The sequence below is a fragment of the Clytia hemisphaerica genome, unplaced genomic scaffold, assembly GCF_902728285.1.
Source record: "Clytia hemisphaerica strain Z4C2 unplaced genomic scaffold, Clytia hemisphaerica genome assembly, whole genome shotgun sequence".
In the NCBI taxonomy this organism is placed as follows: domain Eukaryota; kingdom Metazoa; phylum Cnidaria; class Hydrozoa; order Leptothecata; family Clytiidae; genus Clytia; species Clytia hemisphaerica.
The window spans coordinates 12585-26171 of NW_027103486.1; the positions used below are offsets into that span (position 1 = coordinate 12585).

Here is a 13587-nt window from a genome sequence, read left to right on the forward strand (position 1 = left end):
GTGGAAAATGCTATATTTACCTAACTGATCACTAACTAGGGATCGTGCTAACTGTCCCTAGGTTGGGATTCGGGATATCACTAACACATTATCCGGATGTAGATTAATGGTAAACATGATCTGGATGATTTTTTTAACTAACTGGTGAAATTGAAATTTCACCATCAAGAAAATGCTATTCCCGAATTTTCAAAATAAAGATCAATTTGTGTTTCTGCTGAAAACATCATTCACGAATTAAATCCTGATTTATAGAAAGCTGGTAAAATAAATAAATGTATTCGATCATTCTGTGAGCATTGGTTCAATAGCTCTCATTCGTTCTGACATGCACTTGCGCTACTTTGAGAATCCCGGCACTTTTGTGACAACAGTGGAGCTGCACTAGAGACCCAACTTAATGACCTCGAATCTGTCTCACCGATCCACTGAGCTCTTGCGACGCAAGTCCCTTGCGAACGAACGAGGCCACCCTGAACGTGCTATGTCCAGGTCCATACAATGACAATTTCGCCGATACGTGCCGTGGCGATTCTGGTGGACCTTTAATGTGCAAAAATAATGACAAAAGTTGATAATTTGTACTTGTACCCGAAGAGTTCAATTTTACTATTCCCTACCTTGTTAAAAACACGAAAATTCATTATAAAGAAATGCTCCTAGATTAAAGAATAGAGATGACTTCCCCGGAAGCAAATTAAATGAGGGTGCAATCAATAACGAATGATCCATTTTTAATTATGACAGGTCACTACCTTAAAGGAAGAAATTTTGGCGGAAAGAAAATTTGGCGGATTTGGCGGATTTGATTGAAATCCGCCAAATTAAGTTCCCGCCAAAATTTCTTTTTTCCGCCATCCGCCAAATTAAATTCCCGCCAAATTAAACATTTTGAAAATATGATCTCTTTTAAGGTGTTTTTGCTATTTTTTCGCTGTTTTGACGCCATTTTAAGGTTAAATTTTTAAGCGACCGCCAAATTAAATTCCCGCCAAATTTAGTTTTTTCGTCCATCAACCAAATTAAATTCCCTCTGAAAAAACTTTTTTGGCCATCCGCCAAATTGAATTCCCGCCAAAATTTCTTCCTTTAAGGTAGTTGGAGTGACGAGTTGGGACACAGTGACGGATGTGGACCCGACAAGTTTGGAGTGTACACCAAGATGTCTGAAACATCTTCATGGATCACTCATATAATACCCTCATCTTCATCCAACACTTCATGGGGAGAAGAAGAAGAATTGAGTTTTCTTGATACAACGACAGAATAATGAACCACAAAGATGCATTTGAACAATAGAATGACGAAACAAAGACATTTTGACGATGTGAGGATTTAAATGACGAAAAGAAGTCGACGATGAAAACTGAGGAGCATTTTAACAATGTTCATGCTTCTAACGATTAAAAATTCTTTTGATGACTTTTTATATTAATTTCATTATCATTTTAAACTTTTTTATTATAAGTACGAGATAACTTTGACTAACGTTGACCGTTTTGTAAAGTTTTTTTTTTATATATAATTTAAAGTTGTGTCGAAAAATGAAAAAAAAGTTCGTCTTAAAGCTATCTCCAGTTCTTTCTTTATCTGGCACCCAGATGGTGAAATTTTCATCCGACACGCTAAATCTCTGAAGATCGGGAAAATTGTCAACATCTGCAAGGTTAACATTACGGAATTTTGCGAGACCACGTCAAGATTTTGCAGCGGGAGGTCTGGTAACCCAGCCCTCGTTTTCGGGGATTGGCGGGTCCAACCGAAATATTTATAGGTTTACGCACAAGGGCTGTTGAACCAGACTGAGGGTGCGGCACGTCAAAGGCCGACTATCATTCCTCTCTGATGGGAAATTGGCCCGCTCCCTTTAGAGCTTTAGCGTGGGCGGCCGCCAATCCGCCAATGGAATATCAGATAGGTTCTTTCTTGGCTATAATTTTCACTTAGTCTTGAAAAGTTACGTTTCGAGAAAATGATTTTTTGACCGAATTGAAGTAAAGCTCAAAGAAGGAATTTTCCCGAACAAGAGAAAAGTGGGCAGTGTATTGACAAAATAGGTTTAGCAATGAGAAATATAAAAGCAATGACGAGTACATTTAAAATGAATTGTTCTTTGAAAAAACAAATTGTTAAATATCTTACTACCTAAAAATGTTCGAATCAACTTTCACTTCATGATGACAATCCCTTCTTTTCCATCTTTGGTCTTCGGTGAGAGGCCGTTCTTCAAGTGAAATTGATGACGTAGAAATGCATACAGCACATCCGACAGTAGAAACACCTGGAAACGAATCCAAAATTATAAGCTTGACGGTGCCAGCCTTCCATTATTCCAGAGTATGTAATATTTCACCAAAATAAGGCCCTTGCTGTCTGCACTATATCTTAAAAAACACGCTCCATCGTTGATCTCTGTCTTAGCTCAACCGAATTGGCTCTCTCGGATCCTGTTACTTTCTTTAAGAACTTAACGGTAAAATCAGAATTCATTTTAAAGCATATCCAGACGCCTCTCCTACCCTAACATAACTAACCCGAAAAACTTATTATCATTTAATACCTGAGCAGTGTTGTAGGCGAGTGTTACTGCATAAAAGAAGTTAGCGTTTCCCATGCCAGCATAAATCCACAAATACCACATGGAAGGGGCCAACAGTGAAGTGAAGAAAAACATACCAGCTATCAACAAAAAGTTACGCATGTCTGAAAAGGAGAGAGCGAGCATGTATATTATACTTTGACTGTCATTAAAATTTTCAGAAGGAATTCTTTACAAAGTTGAAAAATCTTTATCAACATCCATTCTAGTTGATTGGGAACTAATCTGGTGAAAAAATATCTGATCATTATTAGCATAAGGATCGAGTACCGCAAATCTATTGTGTGTATACTCCACGAAAAGCGATTGAGGTATTACTGAAAAAACTGAAAGGTTGATAAGAAAGCTTACATGGATAAAGATGACTCCACAGAGGGATCAACGCGAAGGGCAGCGATAAATTTCCCATGTTTGAATAGGATTGAAATAGAACCATCAAAGACAGCAAAGCGTATGATAAAATCATGGGTCGATTTCTGGAATGAAAAAATGAAGACTGTTACTCATCATTGCCAGCTGTAAATACCCAGGGAGGCATGGTATGTCCCTAAATAAATGTCATTCAAAGTGTTACTACAAAAACAACAAAAAGTCAAAATAGTTTCTTCAAGGGTCAAAAAAAAATTTCGAAAAAAGGGACACTATATGACACTTTCATAATTGGAAGGCAGGAATCAATTATAAAAAAAGGAAAAGAACACCCACCTGAATACGATAGCAAGAGGGAGGGCATAGATGAAGACATTGATTTGATACACCACAAGAAAGAACAATCGAAAGTGATCGAACATTTCTAAGAAGAAGTACCAAAACAAGCCCATGTTTGGCGTCAAATCAGGTGCTTGCAATCTGTCCAAACGAGAGAAGAAATGTTGTAATTCATAATTCAAGATATCTTAAATTAGAATGTACCTAGGAAATGATACCTTCTAGCTTTAGAACTCTGATAATGACTGGCTTCTCCTTATTGATGATGGCTGAGAGCAGTCTAAGAGTTGAACCATCTACGTGATGGTTTATACAGGTTGAAATAGATCGAGTTCGGTAATCCAGGGGCAAGGCTAGTACAATACAGTCAGTTATGATAACTGCTGCACCTTTAGAACGCAGCATTAGAACATTGAAAAACTCACATGAAGCCATATACAGCATCGATGAAGTCCCATGAATGATTTACTACATACGAGCCATACAATAAAGCAAACAATGTCAGGAAAAACCAAGTCAGACACGCAAATATCTTCAACATATTACCACTAGCTCCCTGAAACAAAAAAGAAATTGATCGTGACTTACGTCGAATAAGGTATAATATCAAGCTGGAGTAATGGACTTTTATTTTGACATAATAGAGGAGCATCAAATCTTTCACTTGAGAAAAAGCCATCTGAGATAATGTTTTTTGTTAAAGGTTGACTATCAATCATTAACCGAGAAAGGTTGATAGGAAATAAGATGTTATCTGTTGGTGTGCTTTGATGACTGAATTTGACTGAATGAGAACAAAGTCTCAAAAGTTTATCGTCATGCTTTAACTGTTCACCAGAATAAAAAATCCTTTTTTCACTCTCACCTTTTTCACGGAGAGAATGACAGGAACAATGAGCATGATTGGATAAAGTGAGATGTATGAACCAAAAGCAACACAAATGCTCGCCATCGACCAATATCCTGAAAAGTGAAAATTCTGTTTTTAGATATCGATATTCATTATTTTTGAAGCAATAACTTCGTGATACGCACGCCTTATTTCTTAAAGCAAAATAAAGTTTTGAAATGATAAAGAAATGATGGAAATAATGTTCACCATCAGCCGAATTTTTATTCTTTGAAAAGGCGTAACTTATTTTGGCGGGAACTAATTTTGGCGGATTTGGCGAATTTAGACGAAATTCGCCAAAATTAGTTCCCGCCAAAATTGCCAAAATTAGTTCCCGCCAAAATTAAAAAAATTCGCTATTCGCCAAAATTAGTTCCCACCAAAATAAGTTCCGTTAAGGTAGTATTACGGAAGTATAGTATTTGGTATTTTGCAACCCATTAAATCGAATGAAAAAGTTTTGATTGTACACTAAATGTAACAAGCTAGATGCTGAATGGACCTACCTGATGATGAAAGTTAGATAGTAATAAGTAGAAAAATGATAACAATAAGTCAGAAAATACAGCGTTTATAGCGAGAATGCAAAACGCCTTAAATTTTATCATTGATTGTTGATGGGGGGGGGGGAGGGGAGAAAAAAGTTTTTCACAAAAATCGGACTCAGCAATGTTTTGGACATTGTTAATACGCATCTTTGAGCAAAAAATCAGAAAAAACTAATGATAAAATCTCGAGAAAATGCCAAAAAAACGGTTTTTCCGGCATTTTCGGCCCGAAAATCGGGCTCCGTCACATTTTGGGCATTGTCATTTTGCATCTTTGTGCCAAAAATCAGAAAAACTAATGAGCCAATTTCGAGAAAAGCTGGTAACAAACGAACGGACGGACAGACGAACGGACAACGGTTAATCTATAGGACCTCTAGGTAGGTTCAAAAATTCAATGTGTGAGGCTCACAGACAGGATATACATAGATTCAGTAAAAGAGATTATTTTCTACAAAATTGGAGGATGAATGAATACCTTTGGACATTGAAAACAATAAGAGTGAAATGACAAAATTGTTAATAACATTTGTAGATTGTGCCACGCAAGTCAAAATGGTGAATGGATTTAGCAGATATCTGGAAAGGAAAGGTGGAAGCAATATTATTAACGAATCTTTCAGCTGACCTTATGACCTTACAAGTCTGCAAAGTAAAATAAGTTAGTTTAATTAATTAGTTAGTTAAGTTAGTTAATTCAACCCAAATAAAACGTAGCTCAACAACACCTTTCTTCATTACAAGTATAATTGAAATATTTAAATCAGCTGAAATTTGACTTACAAATTTAAAACAATAAAGTGAACAATGGAATTCTCTTTGATCCAAATACTCTTTGTGTCTGCGGCATACTCCTTCTTCTCGGAATCTTGTGCTGAAAGCTGAAAAAAGGCCATGAATTAAATTAAAACTTATTAATGAATAGCCATTTTGTGTACCAGGAAATTTAATCAATTTAAATAGGAAAGAATTCCAGGAAGGATGGTATAGCATAATAATACGGGCTTATAAATATAAATAATGAATAAGAGCGTACCTGAGAAGCAATATAAGATTGACACAACTTGGACAACACGATTCCAGTTGCTAAATCAGTCATCTATGAAGGAATTTCTAAATGTTGATACAAATAATATCGGTTATGAGATTTTCGAACAAAAAGGGAAGAAACATCCACGCAAATTGGTCAATACATCTGTCACCATGACCATCTCAAAAGACGTCCTTGAATCTTTATCGTGAACTTTCTTATTGACTTTTTCTTTGAAAATGAAGAGTGCTTTTCAAAACACAAAAATTTGTTTTTTAAATGTTCTCACCACAAAGAAGGGGACAGTCCACTTTGATGGAAGTAACTTGAAGATCTCTACGATCAGTGGTGGCTATAAATGAATAAACATATTATTGAATGACTAGATTTACATTAAATTGAACTGATAGTACTTCGGACGAAGTGAAGTGCACTGGAAAAAGTTGGCAACAAACCTGATGACACACATCTCCAGAGTACGGTGAAAGTCCCAACTGTGACAACGTGATACATTCTTCAACTAAAACGAAAAAAAAATACCACTTCTTTAGAATTTCATCCCAAAACAAATCATTCAAGGCGATTAAAAAACCCACACCCTATACTATTTAAATCCCTACAAAAATATTTTCATATTAAATTTGCCCATGTGTAAAATCTGAAGGTTATAGCTCGAAAAATCGTTGCATTGTTTCTCTCAGTTCTAGGTTTGCTGACCAAGGGTATATACAACGAAAAATTGGCTTCAAACACCCGCACCCTTCCAGACCATTACATAATCGACAAAAATCGCCGCTAAAGTGATTTTAACTAAACCTTTACATCGGTTAGAATATAAATTTTGGCATTTGTGTAGATCTTTCGTAAAACTTACATAATGTGGAATATAAATTAAAATCCTCAAAACTTAATCTCAATGGAATTTAGCATAATTACATAATGCAATTTATTTGTTCAATTGCGTAAGAAGTTTTGGCAGATTACATTAAAAAGCTTGCATTTTTCATAGAGTACTGTAGGAATTTTTAAAAAATGTTCCATTTCCAAGGCAATTTAAGTGGGTTTTTAAATAAAAGAAATCGAGAAATTACTTTAATGAACTCTGCTCCTAACTCAAACTTGTTACTGTAGCTCATTAGGGTTGCAGTTTCAAAGATTTCAAAGATTTCGGCCCTTAGAAATTTGAAATGAAAAGATGATTACCTCTGAACCAAGATGTTATGGGGCTTGATATCTCCACCCTTCGTTTGAAGACTTCACCAAAATCAAAATAAATCAACAGCCACCTTACAACAGTTGAAAATAAGATAGTCAAGGTCCATTTAAGAATCATCGAGGCTGTACCGTGTCGTGATTTCAGTGCCTTCATTTCTTCTGTTTTTCCTTTATTTTTCATTTCGTTTTCTGTTAGACGTTTTGAAATTTCAATTTATAAGAATTCCTTTCATTTTCTTTCTAAAATATACGAGAAAATTGACAACAAGTTATTACACACTTCTAATCAGTAAAATATTTTATATTGTTAATTATTTGCTACTTGGGAAAAATATGAAGTTTTTTGAAGAAATAAATACAAAATATTTACACCCGCTATTACAGACATGTGTTGGGAACAGGAGCCTAGGAACATTAATGATCTCGTTTCAATTCCAGTAAATAATTTTCCGTATATTCAATGTCTACAAATATTGATACCATTCCTAATTTACAAAAGACAATTAATTAATTTCATCAATACAAAAATCTCAACATAAATCTTTATATACAAAAGAGACTTAAATGACACATGGAAAGAATAATAATAATGATTTTCATCCCCTACCATTTTGACTAAACATTTTAGTCTGAATCTCCTCAAACCAAAAATTTGAAAAAAAGTTTAACACATTATTACGATGTATTCTTCAAAACATCTTTAGATAGAAAAGTGAAGGGTGCATGTTTAAACACAAAATGTGAGTGACAGATACAAAGACAGGTAGATGCCCTGATAATTAGTCGGAGCTGCTTGAAGAAGAGCTGTCATCTAAATCTATAAAGAAAAGAGAATGATAAAATAAAATGTCTCTGGATAGCTGCTTTATTGAAAAGGAACATGTAATTAATCAAACAAATTTATTCAAATTACTGTATTATCCACTGAGACAAACACCTTATGAGAATTCACAAGAGGGACATTGACTTACCCTCAGTGATTAAGACTTTTTCCACGAAATTGGGAATGTGAGGTTTGGTGGCTTTCCAGAATTGTCCATAATTCAAGGCAAACTTTTCGTGTTTTTTTCCTTTCTCGTGAGCAACCAAGTACTGTCCTTCGAATGTGTTGAATGACCAGGCTTTCTTTGGAGCGATATCTTTCAAGTGCTTCGTGTGGCCGCTTTGATCAACAAGTTCAAGGGTAGCGTATGAATGTGTACGATTTGAAAACTTCAGTTGAACGGGATGTCCATTTTGAGCAGATCGTAAGTTTTTAATGTCTTCTGAAATGGGAAATAAAGTATAACAGTAGTGACTGACAATGTGCTACCGTATATTTACCCTCTTAAAAGAAAAAGAAGAAAAAAGAACTAGAAAAGCTTCCGTACCAAACTTAGACCTTTCCACCTTTTCAACACGCTTGATCTAGTTATAAGGACATAAAGTTTCCCGAATAGGGTGCCTTTCACTTTAAAAAAGATTTTAAAAACCACTGCCACAGTATGAACCATGATGAGGTCCTCGAGAGATGACAATACCAGTAGCAATCTTTCGGTAGGTTAGAACTTTCAGTTGTTTGACAACTTTTGATTGACTGAGATGGAAGCTTTATATTTCAAAATTTAATAGAATTAAAAAAATCAAAAAAAATGTCCAACCGTTACTAACTATTTACTACTAATCTTGACCAGGGGGGGGGGTCGGTACTAAAATTTAAGACATCATGACCTTTAGTGACATGATGTTATTACAAAAAAAAGCCTTGAAGCATTTTAGTACCATACTAAAATCCCAAATTAGGTGGGGTCTTTAAGAAATTTACGAGTAGTACATGACTATAAAAATCACTAAATTTTAGGAAATTTAACTATTGATCGAGCATTTTAGGCAAAATGAATAGAATAAAAACTTTCTATATTTAAGATTTAAACACCCCTGTGCCACAAATTAAGCAAAAATTTCGTCCCCACTGGGAAATTGACTTTGTTTTTATCCTCACTCGAAATTCTATGTTTAAAAATTGCACTCCAAAACCATCCCCACTGGGTTTTTTAACCTTGGAACAATAGAATTTCTATCCCCATTAGCATTTCAATAGGAATTTTATTCCCACTCACTGAGGAAAAAGGTTCCACCGGGGCTGTGAAACAGGGGTGTATTTAATGTTCTGCTTTTATATACTATAGAAAAAAAATATTTTCGAAGTTTAAATACTTTATTTTTGAAAAGAACCATGGATAACTAGATAAAAAAAAATAGCAAGCTGTAAATTAGAGGTGAAAAGTAACTAATCATTCTTTGCAATAACTAAAGTAGGACAGAGCAAAAGTGTCTGGACTGTTTCTGAGTCTTCATTTAGAATATAGAGAGATCAGGTTCATTGACAGCCTAAATAACCAGAGTTGGCATTTTGTTGAAAGTCCAAAGACCCATTCTCTAAACCGAATTCCAAAATAAGCTTAATTTAGATGGTCACTATGCTAAAATGTCAAAAAAATTTTAGTACATGTGTACTAAAATTCCTTTTTCAAAAATTGGGTGGGGTTATGTCAAAAATCATCAAAAAACCTTTTAGTACTCATATGTGTCTTGGATTTTATTACCGACCCCTCTGGTCTTGACAAACCTTATATATTTAGTTTGGCGCACCCGGTAAAAATTCTGAAAAGAACACGTCATCATCTAATAAGTGCCGCATTTAAAATTTTCAAATTTAAAGATCACTGTTGTCTATATAAGTTAGAGTTTATCGACCCAGTAATATTCATCATGAAAGTTTATCGTAGCTTGGATCGTGAGTTTTACGTTTGACTACGTTTCAAGCGGTTCCTCTCCCATCATCGGGAAAGTTTGAGGATGTTTCTTCTACTATTTGTACAAAGACCTACTGGCTACCCATAATTTCCGTATGTAATTTCACTGTGACCTTTATTTGAAGAAATGAGCACAATACGCTCAAATTCTCAAGACTACTTGAAAACAATAAGGACAGTTCTTACTTGGACCATGTGTGATGTCTGCTTTCACTTCTCCATGGCTTCCATGACCAGTGCGAACAATAAACATTTCATTCCCGTTGATAACCGGGTCTGAACTTTTCTTGCCTTCCACCATGAATTTGTGACCTTCATAGCTGTCAACCACCTCAACTCGACCTTCCTTTATTTTGCCAGACTTTTTAAATTTTCCTTTGTAGTCAATCCAGTAAAGTTTAACCTTTGAAGTTGTTTTGTTGACAAACTTGACAGTCACCGGTTGTTTTGCATCTTTGGAACGTACATCTACAAAATACAAAATAGAAAACTGTTTTAGATCTAGCAAGTAGCTTTCCATTATACAAAATAGAACGTAACACTTGATTGATTCGGTGATCTCAAAAACACTATGCTACTTACAATCCTCTGGGTCTGAATCAACAGAATCGAATCCCTAAAAGAAAAGATGTAAAATCTTAAGAAGATGGTAAAAATACCAATACAAGCAAATATAAAAGGAATTAGAAAGATAATAAAATGACAACCTCGATCAATATAAAAGCTTACAGGCTGTGGTCCATGACTCTAAAGAAAAAGAAAGAAAAGAATATCAAAAGGGATACTCAAGGGGCTAACGAAGAAAGTTTTTCTTTTAAACAAACAGTAAAATGTTCAATTCAAAAATATCTATTTTACTTATTGCAGTCAATTTGTATTGTATGTAATCATTACAACCTTATTTTAAACTAGTATTAAAAAAGGTTTGGAAGGCGGACTTTTAATCGATGGAAATATTTACAACGCATCAACGAAAATCAAATCTTACCGGTTGTCCTCCTGGAGCCATTGGGGGATATCCTGAAATTCAACAAAAAAAGTTTATTGGCCTAACTATGGTGCAGCATATTCATCTTTAGCTAGTAAAAATGAGAAGTATAGTACAGTTTAAAATCAAGTATCACTAAAAAGGTATTTTTATATGTGTATTGTGTAATAAATCAAAAGATTCTGTTTTGAAGATTGAATTTTATTATTTCTTTCCTACTCTAAATGAAAGTTTACCTCCTTGAGATGGGTAGTGTCCAGGTTGACCAGGAGGTGTGTACTGCCCTGGCTGTCCAACTGGTGGGTAAGGACCCGGCTGTCCTACTGGAGGATAAGGCCCTGGTGGGTACTGTCCAGGTTGGCCAGGAGGTGGATATTGGCCTGGAGGAGGATACTGACCAGGCTGTCCAGTAGGAGGGTACTGTCCAGGATGTCCAGTAGGAGGGTACTGTCCTTGCTGGCCTGGAGGAGGGTACTGTCCTGCTGGTGGATACTGTCCGGGCTGTCCAGTAGGAGGGTACTGTCCTGGCTGGCCCGGAGGTGGGTACTGTCCTGCTGGTGGATACTGTCCAGGTTGCCCAGTAGGAGGATACTGTCCAGGCTGACCTGGAGGTGTGTACTGCCCTGGCTGACCAGGGGGAGGGTATTGACTAGGCTGCCCAACAGGGGGAGGTGCTCCTGGTGGATATTGTCCAGGAGGATACTAAAAAAGAATACATAGTTTGCAGTAGGTGGCAACACTGTAATAAACAAAATTTCCCCTGTTCAAATGGAAATTTGATACCTTAAAATTCCATTAAATTAAAAATCTAACATCATCCAAACACCACAAAAGAGAGTCAGTCAGAAGAAAATAAAACTATCATAATTAACTACCCAGCGCAGCCCAGCGTACAAGTTTGAGTTAAACCTTTCAGAATTTGAACTTAAATTATGAGTAATTCTACATTAAATTTTTTCCCCTTGTTCCTAAGTTAAATTATATAACGAAAATGCAAAGAAAATTTGTAAAAAAGTCATAACCAAGGTAAATATGTGGGGTTAAAAACTTCTAACTTATCAGATACTATAAATGAAAGTCTTAAAAAGCCCTTCTAACAACTAAAGGTTCGAGTGACTTTTGAACAATAAATTATCAAAAAATCAAAAAAGAATGAAGAAAATTGCAAGTTTGTTTGACAAACATTTTGAAAATTGTTTCATGGGACAGCCTTTACTTCATTCTTCACACAATACAAATTTTAAGGCTAACAATTGAATGATTTTATAAACAAGAAGTCCAAAACATCATTTAATTTACAATGAAAAAATATATATACTTACGTTAGCTGCTGGCTGCTGTTTAGGATAACTCATTTCAAAAATGTAGTGCTTATCAAATAATATAATAAATACTATAATATCTAGAAATATAAGGAAAATAAGTCAACTTTACCCTAAAACTTTACACAACAATTTCAGAGCGAAATTCTAGATTTTAGTGATTAACCTCCTTCACTCTTGAAGAATCGCTGAACCTTTAATAATACATAATCCTTTATGACACTATTTTCAGGGGTGCTTTCCACCACCCTGGCATTACTTTCGATCTAGAGGTGGTATGAAACTTGGCAGTTGGCAATGTTCACTTGCATAAAAGAAATCCATAGGAAAAAAATTGGGTAGTGCAGAGGTGCCAACTCTCACACATTGGACGTGAGACTCACGCATTCCAACACTGTCTCGTGCAATTTTTCAAAAGTTTGATTTCTCACGCATTTTTGACATTTGAAAAACATTTTCTCGTTTTTCTCCCAGATTGGGCTCTTCCAGAAAAAAATTGTACATCTGAATCCAGGGGGGAAGGACACTATGAATTACTAATAGCAATTAACATTACATAACGCGTTGATATCTCTTCACTCTAAGGGGGCACTCACATGTCGATTTTTCCCACGCTTAAGCAGCGTCATTCTGCCGCTAATTAAAAAACCCACCCACCCCCTACCCTTAGCGTCATATTATAAAATATATATACTGAAAATTGATGAAAACCTTTTTTCCTTTCTCACTTCAAGTATTGATGTTCCACTGCCAGAGACGTTTCTTCCCACTTCTGCTTGGTACATTTCGCTTTTTTTTCGAGTAGTGGTTTCGGTATGACTTTTGCACACGTATAAGTTATGACGCGGGAAAAAAATTCCCAAACTTTAAAACATAGCATCTCTGGTATTTTTCTATATCGGCTTATTTGTGATGCCGTGAAAAAGAGAAGCCCTAGGATGTTTTGTTGAATCTTGAATATGAACAGGGGAACAAACTGCTAGTTGAAAATAATAAGTATACGACCCACAGCATGGCCCGAACATGTTCGGGCCTCTTGATTAATACTTTTTAAAAATGGCCCGCGCGGGCCCGCGCAGTTTCGGACCATGTTCGGGCCAGATTTCGCGCGTGTAATTTTAGGACCCAATATTTATTTTAAATTCCTTATTTTAGCAAACAAATTTAAAAATCTTCATCTTTATTCAAATATATTGTTCAAATATAAAAGTTAATTGCATCTATTTTCCAATTAAGTTAGGAAAATTATTAAAAAGAATGATTTAAATCTTACATAATATGGTCTTCTTTTTATTCTTTATCCCGTTCCCTTTTCTCGTGGTCTTCTCCTATTCGAAGCAGAATTTTTCTGGATCGTTTTTTGTACTGTTATACAACTTTGTGAATCAAACTGGTATTTGGAACTTTGAATTTGTCTAATGAAAATAGACATTTTTCAAAGGGATGCGTGATTATCCATTTTGTTGTTGATTTGTGTAATTGCGATTAAA

At 35.4% G+C, this 13587-nt stretch overlaps 2 protein-coding genes across 4 annotated transcripts; both read right to left on the bottom strand.

The window, feature by feature from the left end:
• Positions 1 to 460: 460 nt before the first annotated feature.
• On the bottom strand, positions 461 to 7234 carry LOC136798612 (phosphatidylinositol glycan anchor biosynthesis class U protein-like). Of its 2 annotated transcripts, XM_067055243.1 has the most exons (13): positions 6981 to 7228; positions 6233 to 6297; positions 6067 to 6129; positions 5784 to 5846; positions 5531 to 5628; positions 5226 to 5326; positions 4173 to 4270; positions 3733 to 3863; positions 3305 to 3448; positions 2951 to 3075; positions 2561 to 2703; positions 2146 to 2281; positions 461 to 543 (listed from the first exon to the last, which is right to left on the bottom strand). In XM_067055243.1, the coding sequence occupies exons 1-12, from the start codon at positions 7171 to 7173 to the stop codon at positions 2168 to 2170; spliced, it is 1338 nt and encodes a 445-aa protein (XP_066911344.1). In that variant the 5' UTR covers positions 7174 to 7228; the 3' UTR covers positions 461 to 543; positions 2146 to 2167. The 2 variants fall into 2 exon arrangements, with proteins under 2 accessions (XP_066911344.1, XP_066911343.1); XM_067055242.1 differs by lacking the exon at positions 461 to 543 and having other exon boundaries at positions 2092 to 2281; positions 6981 to 7234.
• A 190-nt stretch (positions 7235 to 7424) lies between these two features.
• Positions 7425 to 12197, bottom strand: LOC136798614 (collagen alpha-1(XVI) chain-like). Of its 2 annotated transcripts, XM_067055244.1 has the most exons (8): positions 12098 to 12197; positions 11012 to 11477; positions 10776 to 10807; positions 10517 to 10534; positions 10370 to 10403; positions 9974 to 10255; positions 7964 to 8257; positions 7425 to 7809 (listed from the first exon to the last, which is right to left on the bottom strand). In XM_067055244.1, the coding sequence occupies exons 1-8, from the start codon at positions 12128 to 12130 to the stop codon at positions 7772 to 7774; spliced, it is 1197 nt and encodes a 398-aa protein (XP_066911345.1). In that variant the 5' UTR covers positions 12131 to 12197; the 3' UTR covers positions 7425 to 7771. The 2 variants fall into 2 exon arrangements, with proteins under 2 accessions (XP_066911345.1, XP_066911346.1); XM_067055245.1 differs by lacking the exon at positions 10517 to 10534.
• Positions 12198 to 13587: the final 1390 nt, after the last annotated feature.

Excerpts from the sequence above, each read along its gene's own strand:
- LOC136798612 (XM_067055243.1), bottom strand. The coding sequence starts at position 7,173 with ATGAAAAATAAAGGAAAAACAGAAGAAATGAAGGCACTGAAATCACGA. Across the intron at positions 6,130-6,232 it reads CTGGAGATGTGTGTCATCAG|CCACCACTGATCGTAGAGAT; the intron begins GTTTGTTGCCAA and ends ATTCATTTATAG. Across the intron at positions 3,449-3,732 it reads GATGCTGTATATGGCTTCAT|ATTGCAAGCACCTGATTTGA; the intron begins GTGAGTTTTTCA and ends TCGTTTGGACAG.
- LOC136798614 (XM_067055244.1), bottom strand. The coding sequence starts at position 12,130 with ATGAGTTATCCTAAACAGCAGCCAGCAGCTAAC. Across the intron at positions 10,256-10,369 it reads TGATTCAGACCCAGAGGATT|ATGTACGTTCCAAAGATGCA; the intron begins GTAAGTAGCATA and ends TGTATTTTGTAG. Across the intron at positions 8,258-9,973 it reads AGACATCACACATGGTCCAA|AAGACATTAAAAACTTACGA; the intron begins GTAAGAACTGTC and ends TTCCCATTTCAG.